This window comes from Lissotriton helveticus, chromosome 3_2 (assembly GCF_964261635.1).
Source record: "Lissotriton helveticus chromosome 3_2, aLisHel1.1, whole genome shotgun sequence".
Taxonomy (NCBI): Eukaryota; Metazoa; Chordata; class Amphibia; order Caudata; family Salamandridae; genus Lissotriton; species Lissotriton helveticus.
Window position 1 is genome coordinate 359717478 of NC_136062.1, and position 23997 is coordinate 359741474.

At 42.2% G+C, this 23997-nt stretch overlaps 1 protein-coding gene across 1 annotated transcript in view; it reads right to left on the bottom strand.

Annotated features, from left to right (window-relative positions):
• Nucleotides 1-245: 245 nt before the first annotated feature.
• The window catches only part of ZDHHC13 (zDHHC palmitoyltransferase 13), a 265540-nt gene continuing 241788 nt past the window's right edge, over nucleotides 246-23997 (bottom strand). The window contains exon 17 of the mRNA XM_078684239.1: nucleotides 246-1917. Coding sequence (XP_078540365.1) covers nucleotides 1779-1917 — 139 coding nt within the window. The 3' untranslated portion in view covers nucleotides 246-1778. The remainder of the gene's footprint in view (nucleotides 1918-23997) is intronic.

Here is a 23997-nt window from a genome sequence, read left to right on the forward strand (position 1 = left end):
CATAGCTGTCTTTTTATAATTTAGTAGGTGGAGGTACAGTCAAGACGAAAGAGTAAATTACTCTGTCGCCCTGACCGTCAAACCTGTGTCTGCCAAATAAAAAATGGTCTCTAAGAATAGGTTTAAAAATCTTCAAGTATTTCCATGCTTCACTGCATCACCCCATTTTCAGGACAGTTATTCACATGGTTTTGATAATCAACGAAGATTACTTTTCGTAGGACATAGAAATGTGAGAAAGAAGATACTATGAATATTTATTGGACTATGCTGATTTTACTCAACAAATACCAACACCAACTTTGAGACAACAATTACAAGCCACAAAGTACAATACAAAATGTTACAAAAATAAATGATTTCTCTATGATCAATTCCAACTTTATAAAACACACTTTAACGCTTCATAATGTTCAGGTAACTTGTACCTAGCTGCCAAGTGGCTGCTTCCCATGTGTGAAGCCTTACATCAGAGATGGCTTTGAAGCCTACAACACTTAATGTTCTACCTTTAACGTAAACAAAATAAAAATGACATGTCCCAGAATCAAAAGCGTTGTTGGCCAAAAAACTAGAACTCGTTTAAGGAGTCGCACGGGACCAATTTGCTGTAAGGTCTGTATAAACAGATTCAGTTAAATGGCTGGCATCTTGGCACATGGATAATGAAGCCATAACAATCCCTGCCCACTGGTCCAATACATTTACGGGGCGGTCAGCCAATCCTAGTTTAGCACTGAGTAGGCTTGGAGCTTGCAGTTTCACTTTTTCTTCAAAACGCATTAGGTCACATGTTTCACCGTGCTAAGTGCTGATAAATTAAGACTGGCTAAAAGTCACTCATGACATTGGACTACCAGACAGCTTTGCAAGCTAGCATGCTGCGGACAAGAGCCCCAATTATTGCTTCTGAACAAAAAACTCTTACTTTCACATGTAGTCTGAAAAGCAAAGATGTGCTGAACTTTTTTATTCTAATCCTAAATTGTGAACAGAGATATCACTTTTGTGTTTCTTTTTTCTAGTGGCTGTTTTTTCAATGTACAAAAAGGTATGATACACTATGAACTAATTCCACTACATGAGCACGGCTCTTAGAAAACAGTTTCTATAGCACTGTTGTACACTGCTTACGCATGTGGTGAGTTTCTTACTCTTAAAATACAATAAATGTATCTGTTGCTGTTCCTGTACAAAGAACGACTATTACCACAAGTCATCTGTTTTCTCAATAAAAAAGAATAAATAATAGGGTTCAGGTGATCATCTTTATAAATGATCGTTTTTTGGATGGTGGCAATTTAAACCCGATTCACCTGTGCATAAAAAGTTAGCTAGTGGCAATTCGCCAAGGTCTACAGTTCAGAATATAGGCGACACCTTCTTTCTTTAACTAAAAAAAAAGTCAGCAAATTGATGGGTGGGTTAACAAAGGACCTGATTTATAAAAATGATTAATAAATAAAGTTTGAATAACAATAGTTACAATGACTAAATAGTTATATGCAATTTTCTTAGACATCCAACTAAAAGTGGACAACTATTAATAAAAAGATCCCTTGAATCCATGACTTGTATTAATGGGGTCAACAACTAGAAAACAAAGATGATATTTTTCAATACAGTTTATGTGGGATGAGGATCCCAATTTCTTATTCCCAAATAACAGTAAAATAGAACAATCAGTTCTGTAGAGCGTTTTCAAAACTATTCTCGAGACCCATTCCATTGGCAAAACTGTTCCTTCATGCCACCTTGTTCCAAGTACTAGAATCAAGTCACACAGTCTGGAAATGTGAATGTTGTGATGGATCAATAATCATGGTGTATTGCTTAGTCCAATCCACCACATTGGGCTTCAGCAATCCGAAGCATCGACACTGGAAAAAATCTGCAATGTTCTGCAAGCAACCCTGGCTGAAAATAAAATGTAAAATATTAATAAAGCAATCAATCCTACAGCATACCTATTTATGTGCAGAACAATGAGCATACAAAGCCTATTATGACAGCCTCTCTGCAAACACCTCTTCACACGTGTCAGCAGACTGGTAAGAATGTATATCAAAAAGCCTTGATTTAAATTAAACAACTATATTTGTAACCTTGGTTCATGAAAATAAAAAAAAGTTCCTTACCTGTAACTACAGATGTCCAACTTTGGTATCTTTCATAGATTCAGATGCGTATCTATGAAATTTCCAATGTTGAAATGCTAGGAAATATAATTCATACCAGAGAAAAAAAAAGTAACGTAATTTGGGTCTCCAGTGCTGACACATAAAAGTTACAAGTTTAAAACATTCAAGAATAAAGTTTGTCCTATAATCTGAGGTTACTTCACCTACCTTAGCCCTCTATAGCGAATTTATAGTATCACCTCCAACAACAGTTCATCCTAATCCAGATTAATGATCCAGTAAAACAGCCATACATTTTGTCAAACATTCACTTAGTAACGGACAATTTTATTTCTGCACGCTTATGTCACAGGCATTACAGGCTAATCGGAACAGTAAAATCTAGGTATGTAAGGATAGTAAACCGCCCTCACAAAATTGGGGACTGTTATTGATTGCATATGCAAGCCAAGGCTAGACAAACACAGTACATACCACTGTCTGCATCTTTGGTTGATAAGATACTTCTTTTTCGCACCTTAAGAATTCACTAAATACCTTTTCTGACAAGATAAATTAGGTAATTGTGAGAAATTGGGTTGTTGGTAGAGTGGGATGTTAACTTGCTCAAGCATCAGCCACAATCCCTGTCAGAGTGACCCACAAAACTCACTAAATTAACCTGTGCTGAACCCTCTGATGGCTTGGTACAAAGGCACTAAGGTTTGCCTTAGAGGGAACGTGTAAAGTATTTATACAGCACAGAAACAGTAATAAAGTAAAAATACATCACAAGAAAAATCCCACAACGATTTAGAAAAATAGAGTACATTTTAATAAACTGTTTGACATCAAAACAACTAAACTCTAATCAATAGAACAGGAGTTTTGGTTTTTTAAAGTGTAAGGACCTAAAAGAGCAAAGCATCAACCACGGATATCTAGTCGCGCACGTCCAGGGCAAAGTCAAAAAACATGGCAGAAAGGCAGATCAATAGAAAAAGAGGACTGGGCCCAGTCGGTGCTTACCTTCGGACTAAGTAGAAATTTGAAAAAAAAATGTTCGGAGAAGGTACAGGTTCAGCGAGGCAAGGCTGCAGCAAGTGTCCAAGGAGGAGGCGTCATCGTCGGGGAGACCTCGGACAAAGTTGCAGTGAAAATTCTCACGTTCAAAAGTAGTCTTTTTTTGGGAGGTTGTAAATCTCCAGCGGGATGAGGCAGTAGGCTGTAGCCGACGAGGGCTCCTTGAGGGCGGGTACACTTTTTGCGAATGACCGCTGAACAGAATTTGTTGCTGAGAAAAACATATCAGGAGCTGACACGAATGACCGCTGAACAGAATTTGTTGCTGAGAAGAACATATCAGGAGCTGACACGAAATCAGGCCTTGGGAAGATAGGCAAGCAGATCTGTCCTAGTCTCAGAGCAGCTTTTAGCCAAATTTTCATAGTCCCAAGTATTGGATTTTGAATATCTGGGCACCTTTATCACCCCTCACAACGGCACAGCAGCAGGCAGTCCTCAGAGTCCTTCTGCAGAAAGTGAACTGAAAAGTGGGTCTGAGGGTCCTATTTTCATACCTGGTGACTTCTTTGAAATAGGAAACGTTTCTAGAATACTCCAATGAAGGTTTTCTGCCTCCCCTTCCCTGGCCACTAGTCGGCTGCATGAACAGTGCATTGATGGCAGGACCTGTGTGTGAAGGCAGGGTACAGCCTATTGATTTGCAAGTGAGGCTGTGCCCAGCTCTGTACCCACATTTTGCCAGTGATGGCCTGTCCAGGCACACCCAATCCCTTGTTTATGTGGTGCCTGGGAAGAATACGCAAAGTCCAACCGTCAACTACACCCAGTTATGTGACCCAGGAACCGGCTGCAGGCACCAAATAGTTAGGGTAAGAAACTGCATGTTTAAAATGGTCACGCAAAATCCGACTTTACCATTAAAGAGGATTTTAAATTACACAATATCTCAAACATCGAAAAAGAAATGTTGTCTGCTCCTAATCACACGTTTTCACTAATTAATTATATTATTGAATGTAATAAGGCAATCCAATGTTATCCTATGGAAGAGGTAGGCCTCCCAGTAGTATAAAACAAATTTAGAAGATTTTCAGCACCTGGACATGTACCCTGCCATATGGGCTACCTAGGGCGTACCTTAGAGGTGACGTATGTATAATAAAAGAGGAGTTTGAATTTGATGCTTGGCAAAGGGTTTATTTTGGCAAGTCGAATTGACATTTTATAACTGCATTCAGGCTGCAATGGCAGACCTGGGAGGTGTATTAAGGAGCTACATAAGTGGGTGGCACAATAAGTGCTGTAGGTCCAATACCAGCATTTAATTTACAGGCCCTGGGTATATGGTTTAATAGGGACTTATGAGTAACTTAAATATGCCAGTCAGGTGTAAGCCAACGTTACCATGTTTTCGGGAGTGATCACAAGTACTTTAGCACTGGTTAGTAGTGGTGATGTGCACATAGTCCCAAGGCAACAAAAACAAATTAAGCAAAATAGGAGGAGTGAAAAAGTTTAGGGGTGACCCTACAAAGAGGGTCAAGTCCAACAGTAAAAATGAAACACTTTTTTTGTACTTTCAACAACTATACTCGTTTGACTGATGCTCTTTAAAAATAGGGAGTGTTGTTTTATGCAGTCTATAATCTCCCTAAAACGCATTCCAAGAAAGGCAAAAAAATCTTTTAAAAACTGGCACAAGTGGCAGATTTCCTGGAGCAGAAACTATGGGCAACTAATATACTGGCATACAAGATATTTACATGAATAAAACTATTTTACTTAGGTTGAAAATGAAAATGCATGGTATTCCCAAGTAAAAATATTTGGTGGTATGAACTTTGCCTAAGAATAATGGTAAAACGGACATGTCCTTTAACTATCCATTGCATTCAGCAGCACCTCCTTTATCCCAAAGAGAAATACCACTCCTGCAGTGAATTTTTGTATATAATGTTATGCTTGAAATTGTATCTTCCTACCAATGGTAGACTCCTACCACGACAACTACAGATGTAATAAACTGAATTCTGGGATGCTGTACATTTTGGCTTTCTTTCTTTAATAGACTCCTGTCTCCACAGTAAAGTCAAACACTCGTTCCTGACGAAGAGCTTTACTATGAATGCCGCACCGTAAAGAGTGGACTTATCAAGGTCCTTACTCATTAAAAACGGAACTCATCTGAAATTATCATAAAATGTATAACACGTGATTTAAGACACGAACAACTACTCCAGAAGTACATAGCGGCAGCTATCTGGATTTACCATTCATACATATTTCTGGATATACAGAATTTGACTCTAATTATGCTGGAAGTTTTAGTACAGATTTCTTTTATACGAAATATAGGATATTGAAAGAACTCTCAATACGTTTGTTGAACTCAAGCCTCAATACGTTTGTTGAACTCAACTCAAGTTGGCTGCTGTTTTTTGTCTGTAATGGAATGAATCAAAACACCAACAGTGACCTGACTCATCATTTGTGGTGAACTTCTTCAAAGGAAACCTTTTGATTGGCTGGGCTGTGGATTACGTACAAAGGATCAGAGTAACTTAAGAGTGGTGTGCTTTGGTGTATTTGTTAGATACTCCCCCTAACAGGTGCATAACCGTGTTTTCTTTTTCCAATCTAGAAACCATAAAGAGGAAAAGGTCCATTCTTGTCTGTATGTTGCGTGCATGATTCATGTTGTTTGTTCCATTTAATTAGCCCAGAGTTGGAAATACCAACACCGAATCGTAGGGAATCAATATCGTTTTTGGTCCTGAAGAATGCCGAAAGATCCTTGGTGGCATACAAAAGGGTGAAACATGGATGTTATGGGTCATTGTACCAAGAAAACATCTGTTTTTATCTCTGTCAAAGGACCTCAATAGTAATTAGGAGTTAGGTTCTGGTAGGCAATTTTAATTCACATTCTAAATCCCTCATTCTTAGCGAACGGGCTCCGCGTACAACTGTGTGGAACCCACTCACACTAGGTGTAGTGGGCGAGGATCCAATAATGAAGCATGTCACAGGTGGTACCTGTGAGTGAGGATCCTACTAAAATATCCAAGAGATGCCAGGATCGCACTAATTTACCCGGGTTCGGATCCTTCACTGTCTTGAAATATGCTAGGACCCTGCAACTGATCTTGTAAGTATGAGGACACCATGATAGGAAAGGTTAACCCTACTTTGTGTAGTTACTTGTGGTAATCTGGGAGGCTGAGGGTTGCTCTTTCATAGCTTCTCACTCCTCTTTTTAGTCATGCATTTATTGGTTTTAAGGATGACTTTCGGAAGTGAAAGAAAGAGCTCTTTAATGTAAGTGCTTGATACTACCCAACTATTCTTGCTGACGTGAGGGCAAACAAAAGTGTTGTTTTCCAGTAAAAGAACTTTCAATGAGTGTGAGAAGTTGGCCTGATGTGCAGTGCTCACTGTTCTAGTGATCACTATATATCAGTCCAAACAACCCTTATTGATGATTGGTTGTAAGTCAACCTTATAGACCAGCTATCCTAGTAGCATGGATACGAGCAGTCTAAGGCTAAGACTCTAGAGGGCGTGTTAAGCCAGCTGTTTTACCATCACATTACCCCTTGAACACCCAGTGAAAGGACACCACACAAGTTGTTATGAAAATAAACAGTGTATTTATTTATAACAAGACTACCCTGGCTCTTTATGAGACAGGGAGCTAAGCACACAACAAAACTCTTATAAAAATACTTTAAGTCGCACAATTTACACAAATGCCCGAGGGGCACGAAAAACCATATACTCTAAAAGTGGAATGCGAATTACTAGCAGGTAAGTAACAATTCTCAGAGGCTTTAGAAACGCTAGGCCTACAATACTGAACACTCAGGTTAGGAGCAGGAGGCCTAGGGACACCACGTGCAGAGTGGGAACTCTCACGCGTAAGGCGGGAAAAAGCCTATGGAAGCTAGAACTCACAAAGTTACTGTTCTCGGGCGAACCCGACTAGGTAGGTCGAAAACGACAGTGGATCTGGACCCTTGGATAGTGAGGCTATGCTGGGGCACCGAATGCCGACGTTACCTAGCCCAGGGGCTGCGGCTGCATAGGTCTGAAAAGACGTCGGGATTCCTCGTTGACGAACCAGGAGCCTGAAGAAGAAGTTGCTGGCAGGCGGCCAGTGCAGAAAAGTTCGAAGAGATCCAAGCCTGGATCAGGGAAGAAGAAACCTGAAAGCAGAGGGGACCAAGTTCTTGAATCACTAGCCAGTGATTAAGTGGCACCAGGATGGCACCGGGCGAAGTCACCGCAGTCAGGTGAGTGGGCGCTGCTGGGCTCTGTAGTCTCACGGACCAGGAGGCGTTGTCGGCGACCAGGATGGAGGTACGAGCTGTCCCACGATGGATGATGCTCTCGACGTCGCTGGACCCAAGATTGGGGCAACAAGTCTTGGCAAATTCAAGCCCACGCGGTGGACCTAAAATGGCGTCTGGAGTGGACCAGGAGGGTCCGGGGTGCTCCTCTTTTGGAAGGGAGCAAGGGCCAGTCTGGAGCAACCAGACCAGCAGCAGTGATGTCGTCGGGCGTCGTCAGGAAGGCCACAAGCCAGCGGGCTAGTAGCCAAACAACGCGGTGAGCAGCAAAAAGCAGAAGGGCCCCACGCAGATCGTGGAGATGCTGGGAGGCTGGACTTCGGTGCTGGAGCTGCTCAGGGTCGGGGCTTCTCGGTCCCCAAAGCACTCACCAGAGGATCCCTCGGCGGTCGTGCTGGAAAGAAGTCGTGCAGTCTTGAAGATGGCCGGTCCCTCGAGGTCTCGTCGCACCCACGGTTCGCAGCTTGGCTGTAGAGGTGGGTAGAGGTCAGAGGTGCCAGGGAAGCCGGTTCTCGTCGAGCTGGGCAGTCGGATTCCGGAGGAAGGACTTGCAGCAGACCGTAGTGTTCTTAAGATGGTGCCTGCGGATGCAGGGTGACTACTCCTTAGCCACAAGGGAGAATCTTGAAGAAGAAATCTTGATGTCCTTTCGTAGAAAGTTGTGTCTTGATTCCAAAGATGATCTAATTTGGAAGGGGGCCTGCTCCTACCTTTATCTGGGAAAAGGGGGCTGGCACGCAACTAAGTCCTGCCCTATGGGTGGGACCAGGAGGGGGGTGGTTACACCCCTCTCCTTTGGCGGGCTTTCCCCAGGCCAGGGGCTGGAGTGCCCCTGGAACTGGTTTCAGCCGGCCTATGCACAGTGAGCACCGGGGTGCCACTTGCAGTCACCTTCCTCTGAAGCCCTGCCTACCTAGGATACACAAAATCCTGTCTGGGACGGTGCTGGCACCGCCCCTGACAGGAAACCCTTTGTCCTTATCTCCTGCTCTGGGAGGACTCCCAGCAGCGGGAGGGCAGACTTGTGTCTCGGTGGCAGCATCCATTTTGTGGAGCTGAGGCTCTGTTTGACTTTAACCGGGGTTAGAGGTTACATACATGTCGTGTCCCTCTAGAAGGGGGGTGAATGCTAACCCCGTCGCCAGAATTGGCGAGGGGTTAGTATTCCAATTCGTATGACACCTTACTCGACATGTTTTGATAAAGCGATACCAGAGTTGGCATATAACCGCGAGGATTATAATGCACTTAAGAGTATATGGTATGCGATATCATGGAAACGGCTAAGGGATGGATCCCGAAAGCCGCAGACAGGCTCAGCTCATGCCAGAGCACCATCTCACACGATTCCAAGCACTCTGCCTTCAGGATTGTTAAGGCCTGCCATAGGAGTGACTGATAGGAGATCTGTGTGTCCATTTTAGGGTTAGATATAGGTATACTATATCTAAAGCAAAGGGTGATTACACCACCTTGCCCCAGCTGTCGTGCAGCCAGTTGTGTCAGATTTGGATGGCCAGCCAGGGGTGGCATAATACATGCTGCAGCCCCTGGTAGGCCCTGGGTACACCTATGCCCTGGGTACCTAAGGTACACTGTACAGGGACTGATAAGGTGACTCAGTATCCAATTAGATATGTACCTAAGGTACATGGAATTCATTTTACAGAGAGAGCAGTAGGCCTGGGGTCCTGAATAGCAGGGCCCCAGGTCAACTAAGTCAGAAAACCAGCAAAACACCAGGCAAAAAGTTGGGGGCAACCATAGTCAGGGATCTACCTTCCTACAATGAGCTTTAAAGTTAGGTGCAAAGGAATGAGTCATGAATTGACTTAATGCTGTCTCCCACTCCCGTAGCATTGGAAGGTGGCATATTGGAGGGAAAGACATATATATCTCTTTCATAACCCTTTTCACAATCATTTTTGAGTTCAATGATGATAAATAGCCTTCCCTTCTGAATACAGACATTGCCTCTTACTGATGAGTAATTAAGGCTACACTTCGATAAGTTCAGTAGGTATGGAAGGATTTCATAGAGCTGTATGGAGACTGAGTTGAGGCCTCTGTCTTTATTTTATGTTGAAATGCTTCCACTTGGCCTTTGTAGGTCTCTGAGATTGACTGTGCACCTGCCTGCATCAGAATGGTTCGGTAATTAGATGGAATGTCCAAAGGGGCCAAACTGTAGGTGATCAGGAACCAAGCTGTCAGGCTGCAAGACCTTATATCATGGTGCAATATATCTTCAGAGGAGCCTGCAATGAATTTTGGGCCATCACTGTAACAGTACTGGGTGGGGCCATGTTGGGGCAAAAAGAATCAGGAAACATTGATCAGTCTTCACCTTCATCAGTACCCTTGGAGTTAGGGTAAATATAGGAAAGGCATATGCAGAGATGTACAACTGTCTCATCTAAAAAGCACTGCTCTTGGTTTCTGTTTGCCAGTATCTTCTGGCATAGTTCTTGTTCTGAGATACAGCAAACCAATCCATTTGACCTTGGTGGAGCTTCCATTTATGTCTGTCAGAGAGAGAAACTAAGTGAATCTGTTTTGTCGTTCTTACACCCTGGAAGATGTTAGACTGCAACCTCTACTTAGTTGGAGATGGTGCAGTCCTACTGCATTCATGCTTCTTTGTAGAGAAAACATGTTTCTTATTGCTTTGCAATGTAATAAATCAAGGCTGAGTTTGTCCTGTTAACAACAGCCTGCTCAGAAAACCTCAGGAGGAAAAACAGTAGGGCCAGTCTTACTGGCCCGCAGATTCAGGATTTTGATGTGGAGCATCTTCTCTTGAAGCAAGCCAAGGCTTCTGGTGTTTAGCTCCTACATGGGGACTACCCAACCACCCATCAATGCACCGGTTATCGCTGTCCTCTCTACTGAGGGTTGATAAGGAAAGTTGCTCTGAGGTTTGGTGGAACCCTCCACCATAGCAGCACCTGTTCATGCCTTCTTGTCACCTACACTATGTCAACCAACAAACCAGTGATTTGTTGCCATTGTTGCTCCTGAAGTACTGGTCTCATCTTGTGGTCTGCTTAATTCAGGCACTCTGTTCATCACCACCCCCTTTTCTGAATCATTTTGTCCACCATAAGCGTGGAAGGGTATACTCAGATGTGAGTCCCTTGCTCATTGCACCATCAGGATTCAAGCAAGCCGGGCCGACGACGCCTGAAATGGCAGAAACCGGTCCCCGGAAGCTTGTTTCCTTCCCAGTATAAGAATTGGCTTGGTAGTTTGGTTTGCCCTGTTCCCATCATGCACTGGGACAGGAACAGACTAATTTGCATATAGCCAAGTTCTGAGCTGGGATGGTGCAGTGAGCTAAAAAACGGTGATGGATCAAGCCCTGATCTTTGGACTGGGTAAGAGTGGTCTGCTTAATTCAGGCACTCTGTTCATCACCACCCCCTTTTCTGAATCATGCAGAAGGGTATAAGGCACAGCTTTCCAAACTTTTTATGTTGGTGACACACCTTTTAGACAATCTCCATCTTGTGACACGGCAATGCGAGCGAGCGACGCCCGAATCACCTACGGGGGGCTTGCGAACATTTTGACAAAAATAGTGGGCAAATGGTGCATTTTCAAGCACATTTGAGAAAGCGGGAAGGTTAATAAAGCAATTGTGAATCTGTTTTAACAAAGACAGTGACTAGCAAAACTGGGTGTAAGCAAGGTTAGGTTTGTGCCTGAATCAAAAAATAATGATGCACACATTGACATATGCCCCAGTAATTTACGGCACAAAAAGGGCGGGTGCAAATTTCAAAATTTCCTTCTTTCACTTTGCTTTTCCAAATTGCTCTTTTGTCATGTTGTGATGTTGTTTATTAATTTTTTACCCTACTTTTCTCATTCTCTTTGGGATTTTTATTGTGTTGCATTTTGACTTTATTCTTGTTTTGGTACTGCTTAAGTACACTGCCCTAAATTAAGCCTGTCTGCTCTGCGCCATTGAGGCAGGTTCATGTTTTGACTTAGAGGGTTCGCCCTCACAAGAGTTATGATTATTCCTTGATGTTGCTAGTCACTCACCCAAAATAATACATTTTTTGCTATAGGTATATATGCACACATACATGCAAAATAAGATGTGAACATTTGAAGCCTATACATATATTTACCTTTGCAGATTTATATGTGGCTCTAATGTGCAACCCCCTCCTACAATTTACATCTAGAGACGCGTCTGATAAATACCGATAACATGAGCATAAATAAATATGGGTAAACATGTGGGAATGTTGATAACCTCTCAACCAGGAGATCTATTTTAATACATTGCAGGCCTTTTGTCTGTGCCGGAGTCTTAGAGGCTTGAGATGCTGTTGTGTGCGGTTTGTGCAACTGCTTCAGAAGAAAACCCAATTTCGCTAAGTATACAAACAAAGGTGCACTGCTTGCACCAGTGGACACTCAGCAGAACAGGTGCCTGTACTGGGTTATACAATCCCAGTGTCACATTCTGGGGCCCCATGCTGGCATCCTATTTCCCAATTGCTTCACTTTTACACGAGTCACCCTCCTTTAAGGGGCTGCATTCCTTGTTTGTGATCGTGTTTATCAGAAATGAAAACCTCCTTTCTTGCTCGGAGTCAGATCCATTGATCCGGTCGCACTGGCCCTTTTAAAGTACAGAAATGTGGTTTTGAGGCAGTTTAGTGTTTACATTTAATAAGTAATACCATTAATAACCCGTTCTATGTGTCACTCGTTCCCTCAGTTGTACTCTTTTGTATTGCCATGAATACTAGCCATTATGATTACTTATCTTATTGGTACTCGTATTAAATGTGCCTCAAAGGATGATGAGCTAAGTCGGCCCTGCTATCATTTGAACCTGTGATTTACCGGTCCATGCAGATTTCTGCAGCGGGCCATCAACCTTCTGAGTTGTCTTGCTGGCACCAAGACAAAGCCTAGCAAATATTGGGAAAAAACAGCTTTGGGGTTACCTTCAGCTCAGACGCCTGCCATTAAAAGGCGCATAAATCAAGAGGAAAACAAACTGCACCTCCGACATTGGGGCCATATTAGTTCAGGCCAGGATACAATTTAATGCCAACAGTTTTTAAAATTCGAAATTCGCCTTGCCAAGCGCCTGGGAAGGGAACAGCAGAGAAGGCTCGGTGGACTGCAGATACGAAGTTCAAAGCGCGTCGCAAAGGGAAATGAGGCCACGCTCACCTAACACCTCTCCTTCCTCCACGTACTGCGCCACTGAATGCAAACTCCAAGAGGGCGTTCATCCTAATCTGCCAGCGACCTCATCGTTGAGCGACACACCCACACTTGGGAGGCGACACAGTACCGTGTCGCGCCACAGAGTTTGGAAAGCTCTGGTATAAGGCCTATGCAGGATGACATTCGGCTTCAAAAGAAATGTTTGGAACAAAAGATTTTTGCCATGGCTGGGGTTCTTTAATTTTGACTCCATCTTACATTTGTCGTCAATTTGTGTTGCCTTTACACAGGCTGCTCGATTCATGAAGTGTCTCTGCCCTTTGGACTGCAATGTATTGAAAACTCCCTCTGTCCTTGTTTTGAAAAGCAATTTCAGACACCAGCTGGCCTAACTGCATGCAGACCTGTCCTGCCATTACTGATTGACCTATAGGTGCTGGAATTAATTGACTTATGGGTTGGGTAGAAACGCACTTAAGGGGGACGTTCTGGTTACATGATGCGTTGTTCTGAATGTTTTCCTATTGGCTAATATTTTGCAGATCTTGTATGTCCATATTAGGCATTTTGCATGCTTGCAAAAGCTAGGACTGCCCCTTACTTTTGTGCTGAGTTTGTAACCATAAGCATATAAAAGGCCTCTGTGTTCTGTACTCTTTAGACTGCCTCCTTCAGTTCCGAAGGCTCCTGTGTGACGTAGTCTCACTTAATTAAGTTTAATAAAGAGGTCTTTTCATATTTCAGCTTCTGTGCCAAGTTCTTTGTATTAGTGAGACCCCTGAGATTGAAGATTACAGTTCTTCATAGCCTGCAGGTTTTGTGTCGTTACCAGTGAGTGATAGGCTCTTCCTAGGAATGTATTCAGACTCCCCCTTAACTGCAGCCATGTTACTAGTTTGACTTAAGATTTATCTGCGTTCAGCGACAGACCAATTCTGTGAAATTGACTTATGCTGGTGGATGTAGCCTTTTTCATCTTCCCTTGACGGAGCTTTGATGAGTCAATCATCCAAGTACAGTTAAACTTGGTGGCACTGGCATCTCAGGAAGGAAGACACTGGTGCCAGGCACTTTCTAAAGATATGAGGTACAGAACTGAGTGCATAGGGAAGCACCTTAAATTGATAGTGCTGCCTCACAACTCAAAAGCCGAGATATTGCCTGTGATTTAGATGTATTGGGATGTCTAAGTATGTATCCTGAATGACTAGGTAGATATGGTATTCCCCTTCCTGGAGCATCAGAAGGACTTTTTTGATGGTTGCCATCTGGAAGAATTACTTTAAGAGGAATTTGTTCAATTCCCTAAGGTACAATATTGACCTCCATTGTCCCAACTTCATCTTGAGTAGGATGAACCTGGAGTAAAATCCCCAATTCCTTTGGGACAACTTTTTGTACCTTTTAATAAGAGGAGTAGAATTTCCTGCTGTAGCTCCCATGGGTGTGAATTATGGTCTTTTCTGGGTAGATGACAGGGTGGTTTCTTAAAAATTGAAGCATGTAGCAGTATGCACCAACAGAAGCAGCAAGCGGTCTGTAGGTATGGATTCCCAAGCAGGGGCCAAAAGGGTAATTCTTCCCCCAACCAGATGGAATCCACATAGTAGGGGTAGCAGCCTGGAAGAGTCGGGCTCTTTTTTTGTCTGTCCACAGAACGTTGTTGGTTCACTCCTTTCTTCCCCTTATGTCTTGCTGTAGCTATGTCGCTGACCTCTGGAGGACAACTATCCTTGGTTGTAGCTTCCTTGTCTAGAGGGATGATACGGTCTTTGTAGTATGTGAACCCTCCTACTCCAAACACTTAGGAGTGTCTGTAGCCACAAAAAGGAATCAAAGCAGAATGTCTATATTGAAAGGTTCCTATTATTGATACTCATATCTTGTAAGGTGTCATCTTTGTGCATGTAAAATATGGTCTGCCGACAAAAGAGCATAACAGTAGATATTTAATTGAACCTCTGCACTGAAAGCCGTAGAGCAGTCATCCCTGTCACCATAGCACTACAGTTACTGCCAGCTTGTGGAAGTCTGCATTGAGGATGCCTCTGGCCACGACAACAATAGTGGCTGATGCTTTTGTTCATTCCTGGACTACAGCCTTGTCCTCTACTCTGCTGTCTTCATGTATGAGATTAAAGAGTGGTGAGATGTCATAGTAAATTTGATGGTCACAACAGCCCAGGACGGTCATTGTGCTGGTAATCTGGACAGAGATGGCCGCCACGGTCCTGACCTTGCAGCTTAGGCTATCTATTCTCCAACCACATTTGTCCGATTGCGCTGAGCCATAAAGACGGGAGTTCTAGAGCTTCATTGAGCAACTGCCACCATAAGTGAACTGGTTTGGGGTGGCCTGTTAAGCATGCTGGTGCAGACTCGTGGGCCACATACTTATTCTGCATGCAGAGCACCACTGCTTACACTCTAGCCGGCCTTTGCATCAACTTTGGGCCCTTCAATCACACAAAATGCATAACTCGGATTTGCTTTGTTGTGTTCTGTGGCAGTTTTCTAGTCATAAAAGTAGCACTGTTGCTCCACTGATGCATGGGGAGGTTGAATTATGTTTAGTTGCCCTCTCCAACAACAAATAGAAACAGAAGATGTCAATTCAATTAAATTCTCTCTTTATTCGAATGTCATAGACCACCATAAAAGTTAAACATATTGTATATAAAATCCCACATGGCAAACAATAAAAACAATACAAAATTATCATACGATATGACAGAGTTGGCTTAGAGAAACTACCCACTCCAAAACTACATCAGAGCTAGGTAACAATTGTAATTGAGAGTTTTAAAAAGAGATAATAGATAACTAACTCTAAAATATTCATACATTTTGCAAAATATCATAAAATGCAACGAAGATTCACACTTCTTCTCTGCAAAGTTCCCATAATAGTCCAGCAGAAAAAAACCCATAAAACATATAGTGCCAGCTCCAAATTTTAACAGGAGGGTCTTTCCCAATTATTGGTGATATACATTAAGTAAGGTTCTGTTCCAGGATTCGTTTTTGGAAGGGAATAAAAGTGCAGCGTCTTTCCAAAAACAAACGCTTCACAGAACTCTCATCAGCCTTACATATGGATAAAGGATTTTCAAATAAGACAGATTTACCTAAAATAGTAACATTTTATTTAACGTAATTAAGACAAGGGATATCCAAACCCCGGACACACTGAATACAATTATTGATTATTTTTTGAGTGAAAGAGGCCCTAGGATTATTCCATATGAAGAACCAAAACAAAAGAGGGCCCACCTTAATGGAATCCTCAAGATACAATAGAGCCAACTCTTTGTGACAGAAATAATGGGGCGTTGAAAGAGGAAGAGAAAGGATACGCTTAAGAAAGCGATTCTCCTCGACCTGCAATGCACAAAATTCTCCATAACCCCAAATTCCACATCCTTAGCTAGCAAGAGGTACACATTGCTAAGAGTATATTTCTAAAAGTGAAGCTATCAGCTTCCCTTCTACTGATTTGCAAATGTTAAATAAAGAACCTATAGCTTGTTTGTATTTAGTATTCTTATAACTAAAGGTCATGTAGAGTAATGCTTGGGGTCACATGCCATAGCATGCAAATTAGTAAAGTTTGTAGACAAACAAAGTCAAACAAACTCGGAAAAAGTTGTACCAGGCACATCATCGCCGTACAACAGTACAGGTATAAGGTCAGAATTAACATAAGGGACATCTTGTGTAGACGTGCTTAAAAAGGTATTACATTTAATAATATATAAAACAAATAAAAGTGGTGCTAAAACAAAACCTTGCCTGACTCCATGATGTAGATTATTGGGTTCTGATAATTCACCATTTGGAACAAACCTTACTCTAGCAGTCAAAGTTCGATGGAGGTGGGGCAAAAAGTGAACAATCATGGTGTCGATCCCCATCTCCAACATAATAGCCCATAGCTTATTACAATTAACCTTATCAAAGGTGGAGGATAAGTCTATAAAGGCAGTGTATAGTGGCGATTATTGTGACATATTTAATTTCCCTAGGAAGAAATGAATGTTTGAGCACTGCGCTATAGTTCCTAGACTTTACCTAAACCCGTATTGACAGAGCGATAAAACCCTGTTATAACATCAGTCCCTTAACCTGATGAAAATGACTCTTCCCAATATTTTCATGGATGGTGGAATCAATCAGGGACATGGGTCTATAGCACTTAGGATCAGAGCGACTTCCTTTAAAAAAAAAAAAAAAGGGAACTATAATGGAACTGGACAATGAAGGAGGAAGAGCGTTTAGGTCTAAATTAACAAAAACATTAGTTAGTAGAGGTGCCTAGATATCAGTTTGTATTTCATCAGGGGCTTTAGAGGAGTACAGTGTACTTCAGCCAGTGATCTTATCTGAAAATTATAAGTCATAAGGATCAATATTGTCAAACGTTCTGCAGTAAATATTATTAAAGTTAGTCAACCACTAGTCACCTCTAATTTGGCTGCTCAATAAAGGAAGTGTTGACTTGTGCATTCGGAATTCACTGACTGCTCTCCAGAATTCACATGGATTCTTAAGCCAAGCTGCATTGGACAAGCTGTCCCAATTCGCCTGTTGGATTTCACACTTCCTCATCCCCAATACCTCTTTGTAACATGCCTGAACCAAGGCGACTGCACTAGAAATTCTGAGAATAGCTGACAGAGCTAGTCTTAGGTCTCTGTTTGCATGGAAACAGGATATGTTGAATCAACAAGTAGGTTAACAGTCAGTTCTGATATTTGGCAACCGGTTATTTATTATGTTACTTAATACCCTAAAATGGTTGCATATATTTTCCCCACAGGAATCTCAGCCAAGCAAACCAGAAAATATCCAGATTAAAATTAACTAAATCATCCAAATTTTTTCAAGGATCTGACAAATGCCAAAAATGCCCAAGACCATTAGGCTGTAGCACTGGCTGTGTGACTGAATTCTCTGGGCCTCTAATGATGTCCATTGGGAGAAACAGTTAAACTATCAATGCGTTGTGATCACTAAAGGCTAAACGCAGCATATCACATTCAAGTAAATACAGTGTTAAACCACAAGTTATATAAAATCTAAAAAAAAGAAAAAAAGAAAAATCACTAACGGATTCGTAACCTCTACCATGAAATGTGGAGACAGTCTCATAAACCGATTCATGTATGATTAAAAAATCACGAACCAAGAGATAATGAGCCAACACAAAACCTCTTGTATCAGGAGAGCCGGTCACAGAACACATATTATGATGAAGTAAGGAGCTAGTGTCAGATGTTCTAAAACTAAGTTTAGCATTAAAAGAACACAAATAAAAATATTACTTTCAAACTGAGCAGAATTGAAATTAGACATAAGTTTGTCAACATTACAAAATAAAGACTGAAAATTTAGCAGGGGAGATTACGTCGGCCAGAAGAACAACCTGGATAGGGAGCAGACCGAAAAAGTTTAAAGGGGATTGTGTGGTGGTGAACTTTTCCCATTCGGCTGTTCTCCCTAATGTTCTGTCAAATATTCTTCCCCCCCAACGTAGGAATGGCACTATTGTTCCTCTTACCTTAAACTTTTTCTACGGTGAGCGGCAAAATGTAAAATACCCCAAGACTCCAGGGTTTGGGTGGGATACCCTGTGGAATAGGTGGGGAGTAGGTGCACAAAATAACGAATGGGGGATTAGTTTAGGAAATAGGTTTGGTATTTTGTCAGGCCTAAATGACTGTGACTGACTCAAGGGGGATTCAAACACTGTATGTAACAAATTATTTCAGGCCAGTGCAAAGGAAGATATTCTAGTTCTTGGTTCCACTCACACTAGTGACATTTGTCTGCCCCGGACCATCAAAGAGGGCATATGTAATATCGTAGAGGACTCAGAAGGGATTAAGGGTTTAAAACTACCTAATGTCTGTATGATAACAAATATTGCCCAAAATAATAACGTTTTTACACAGGAGGCACTGGTCACTAGTTTAGATGGGGGCTTAGCAATACCCTATCAATCTAGGGGTGGCAATATCCCTGTTTCCAGAGCTGACGGGATGGGTCACCAGCCTTATCCACATTGGTGTCATGGAATGTGGCTGGGCTGAGGAGTAGGATAACATCTTTGGATTGGCAAGCCTTTATGGATAACAAAGATATAATACTCCTTCAAGAAACATGGCAGGTAGATCCGGAATATAAGCAAGGATATTTAAATTTTTATACTTCTGCCATCCCAAGTTTAAGGGGAAGATCTAAGGGTGGGTTGCTGACATGCGTTAAGCAGGACAGCAGATATTCTGTTACTCAGCTGAATACAAACAGCCCTGATATTTTGTTAGTTAAACTTAAATGTTTAAACCATAAGGACTTACTTATTTTTAATGTTTATTCAAGGGGACTTCCTGGTGGTAAACCAACAGAAGCAGTTGATCAGTTAGATAGTCTCCTCGAGCAATATTGTTCAACAGATAATAATAACATTATTGTCTCAGGAGATTTCAACTGCTGTTTTGAACCGCTAGATAATTATGACGTGGATCTCACAATGGATGAGGATTTCATTTGGAACATCCCTCAGCTGGCAATAACACCTATTAAGAAATGGTCAGAGGCAGCATTACAGCTTAAAGTCCTCAACGTAGAGCACGGTTTACGGGCCACGAATGGAAGAATGGCCTCTGATAAGCAGGGCGCCTCTACCTTTAATAATGGCATATCACATAGTCGTATCGATTATATCCTAACGAACAAAGAAAATTGGTCTACTATGGTGGATATGCGGATAGAAAAACAGGTAGAGAGCGATCACAACCCACTAGTCCTTACCTTTAGGTTATTTGATTTAATAAAATGTGAGGGCCCTGGCGACTGTGTGGAAATAGCCCTCTCAAATAACCTGAGACGGATCAGATGGGCAAACTGTGTTACAAACGAAGAGGGTTTAGCTGCCATGAGGGACCTAACAGCTCAGGCCATAGAAGAATTAAGGAATAACACCACTGATGAGGCGATGATGCTAAATACTAGTCGGATCCATGATTCCCTCTTTACTCAATTAGGATCCTTTTTTGTCAAAAAAGTGAAGAAAAAAAACAGGAGTAGGCCGGCTAGGAAGGAGGATCAATGGTATGGAAAATCCTGTAGGGTTGCATATAGGGCCCTATCTGATGCAGTAAAGACCAAAGAGATAGCTAAGATCAAGACTGCCCGAGTCATGTATAAAAAAGTACAACTTAAAGCTAAGAGAGATTGGGACAATGAATATTGGAAGGAGCTCCTGAGTGCCAGTAAAGAAAGATCTACGTGCTCCTTCTGGGATATGGTCAAATGGGGCAGGGGGGGTTAAAAGGGGCGATCCTACTAACCATGTCTCACCAAATGCTTGGGTCGCTTACTTTGCGTCCCAGTTTACTCCTCTTGACACAGCGGGAGTAGAGAGTGAGGTTCCCTTAAAAGTAAAAATAAAAGAGGGTACCAATCATCTATCCTTTACTAAAGTGGATGTTATCAAAATTTTGGATAGAATCCCTAAAGCTAGGGCACCAGGTATGGACTCCGTCCCAGCAGACCTTTTGATGCATGACAAGGATCTTTGGGCTACCTATATCTCTTTGGTTGCTAACGGAATTGCATTGGGTTCGCCAATACCCGACTCCTGGAAGGGAGCCGAGATCATTCCCATCTTTAAAAAGGGGGAATGTACGGACCCAGGAAATTACAGGCCAATTAGTCTGATTGCCTGTATACAAAAGGTAGTCGCAAGGCTTTTACTGCACCGTATTCAGGGCTGGATAGAGGAAAAGGACATTCTGTCGCCACTACAGGCAGGTTTTCGTAGCCATACCAGTACCATTGATCAAGTTTTTTGATTTGTCTTAATATATTGGTGTGTAGTGTTACTGGGGGGGGCATGCTTTTTGCAGTCTTTGTTGATCTTAAATCAGCGTTTGACTTGGTGCCTCGCACCAAGTTGTGGGCAGCCCTTCAAGAGCAGGGCATACCACTTGACATCTTGTCACTCCTGATTAGACTGCACGAAAATAACTATGCCCGGGTACGCTGGAACCAGCAGGGAAGCGTAACAGATAAATTCCCTATTGATAGGGGGGTACGCCAAGGGTGCGTACTCGCACCTACCCTCTTTTCGCTATACATCAACAGGGTGATCGGCTATGTTGAGCGGCAACCAACTGATGCTCCTAAACTGGATGGCAAGCCGATCCCCCTGCTGATGTTTGCTGACGATACGCTATTGATCTCAAGAACACAGCAGGGACTCCAAAAAGCTGTTGGTGTCTTTGAGGTTTTCTGTAGGGACCATGGTCTTGTCATCAATACATCAAAGACTAAGTTCATGATCCTGCATAAAAGCAAAATTGTCAGAGGGAAGATGGCTATGGATGGGGTTCAATTGAAGCAGACCCAGGTATTCAATTACCTGGGCATAACCCTATCATCCAAACTAGACTGGAAGCAGCATACCAACCAGCTTCTCACAAAGCATGCACAACTGACAGGAGCTCTTGCCAAGGAATTTCACTTATCTCATACTAGGCCAATTACCCCGGTTCTAAAGATATACAACGCCAAAGTAGGAGCATCAGTTCTCTATGGGGCAGAACTCTGGGGATTTAGCAATTTGAGAAAATTGACGGGGGCAAAAAATAAATTTATTCGTAATATCACAGGCCTACCGGCCTCCACTCCACTAATCCCTCTCCATTATGATTTAGGGTCTCACAGCCTCGACGATATGGCCAGATATAGATCGGTCGCCTACTGGAGGAGATTATGGGTCACACCAGAACTCTATTGAAAAACAGAAGAGGGGCCCTGAATCTAAAGTAAATGACAAGGAGGGGGAACAACCCGCCAGGGCGAGACTACTAGAGAGAAAAACATGGGAGGGGTGTTCCCTAAGTACCAGGAAAGACACATTTCTATTTTCACATTCAACTAGCCCACACAACCACAACAGGAATAAATTTGTTCAAACGACTTTTTTAATTTATTTTTATAAATATATACGTATAAATCGTTTTCATAGAAAAATAATTTCATTTAGACAGTGTAGTAACATCTGAAAAACATTTCGTAATCATATACAAAGTTGCAGTATAAAAACTAGGACACACAAAAATAATTCAAGAAGGCACAAAGTACATTCATTTATCCACTCAAACACACCTTTTGTACCATCAGATACATACACCAACATTCACATACAAATCACCACACACAGAAAAGCGCCGACGCGCGTTTCGGACAAGTGCCAATACAGGCTTCCTTCATCAGGGCGCACTTGGAGTAGGACATACAGACACAATGAATGTCGTCTGACACAAGGTCCTGGGAAGCGGTCCTAGTAACAGCAAGTGTGGGTATTCAAAAAGCCCTAAAGAGCGGGACCACTGTGTGATTTCAGGTAATATGCAAGAGAATAGCCGCATCGACATAGGTGGGAATCCAGTAAATCAATAGACTTGCTAGGCAGTCAGGTTCCGGGACATCAAAGTTTGGAAGGTTTGTCGAAGATCCGGAGAGAGCTCAGGGAGGGAGCTGAGGTACCTCTTGAAAGTTCCGATATGCCTGATGACACAACTCCAGAGGGCCAGAGTAACGGATGGGGGGCCAGGATACAAAATTAGGAAAACCTTTGGAAAACAGACGACGTCATTCCTCTGAGATCGAGGAAGCATCACCGAAGTGAACGGACTCGGGTCACAGCTTCAGAGAAATGAAGGGCGATAAGCCTTAGATGACGGGAAGACAAAGCATGGTCCGGACACAATGACAAAAAGGGGGGGCGAGACTCCTTCTCCCTGCGGCGACAAAATTCGCCAGAACTCTCCCAGTATGCGCGGGCCTTCATCGAGGTAAGAGACCTTGACAAAGCCCGAAAAATAATATGGATGAGGGAGGTTAAGGCCATCTACAAGGCCATGGGGTTATCACCGTTGTGGGATGACCCTGCAGGCAATCCTTTCCCACCAAAAAAAACTTTCCAAGATTTGTACTGGAGTATGCTTGAATCAACGAGATTTGTCCGTTGTACCGTCCGTCACTTACGGCAGATTTTCTAGTTTCCAAGCACTCTCCGGCCTTTGAGGCATACTGGGACTGGATTACCATCCCAGGGGATAGGAAGAGGTACCATCAGTTTAGGGTGGGGACATTGCCTTTAAATGCCTTTACCACTAAATGGCGAGGGGGTCAGGGATCTGCCTGTCCCTTTTGCCTGGAACAACGAGAAGGTATTGGGCATGTCCTCTTTGCCTGTCCTGAGTACAAGGTTCCCAGGAGATCCTGGTTAAAACCTATTTGTCTTCAGCTAGGACTTAAAACGGGTACTGAGGCAGTAAGGATTTTATGTTCTGACAATTCCCAAGCAGTAGTGATAGCCATAGCAAAATTTCTCCATTGGATGTGGATAATTCGGGCCCGCACAATGAGCCTACAGTAATTTTGCTCAAAACAAAAACATTTTTTTTTTTAATTGTTATAACGCATCTAGCGATTAATGTTCCTTGGTATGAATTCCTTTCATTTCTGATTAAATCTTATAACCATTGATGTTTTTAACTTTTTACTGTAACTTATTTATTGATTGTAATGTATGGATTTTAGGATTACTAGCTGGCCAATATCAATTACTAAGGGATGAACTGTGGATTCTTCTAGTTACAAATGATGCATCTTCCCTTCTTTTTTCTTTAGAATTGTTAAATTTTTCCTTTTTTTTTTCTTTTCCTTTTTAAAATGTTTTATGTATTGTCTTTTATGATTGAAAAATATCAAAATAAAGACTTTTTGAATTTGAATTTGACTGAAAATTCCTGTTAACAGAACTATAAAAATCATTATTGTAAACATTAATAATAAATAACTTTAAAAAGATGAGAACCAGGCAACTTTATCACCAGGACCTCGAAACGGCTAAAATCCATAGAGACGATTTTGGTCTTAACTCTTATTTTTACCCATATCGATAAAACTCCCTTTGGTTGTCCCGAAGGAGGGGGAATAGCAGGGATAGGGTATTTGTGATCCAACAGAGTAATAGCACAGGTTTGTTTCTTGCAAAATAATAAAGTCAAACTGTGCAACCAAGGACAACCAGTCTTTCAAGACCAATTTGCTGTAAATTCTTGCAATGTTCCAGGATCTGTAACTGAACTCTGTTAAATATCCCCTAAACGTAATGGTCTCTGGTCAACTGAGGCAACTCCAAATCTGGTAGGAAGTATATTTTCTTGGGAACGATTTTGTACAACCTTCACAGAGAACATGCAATAAATGACCTCGTTATTAACATC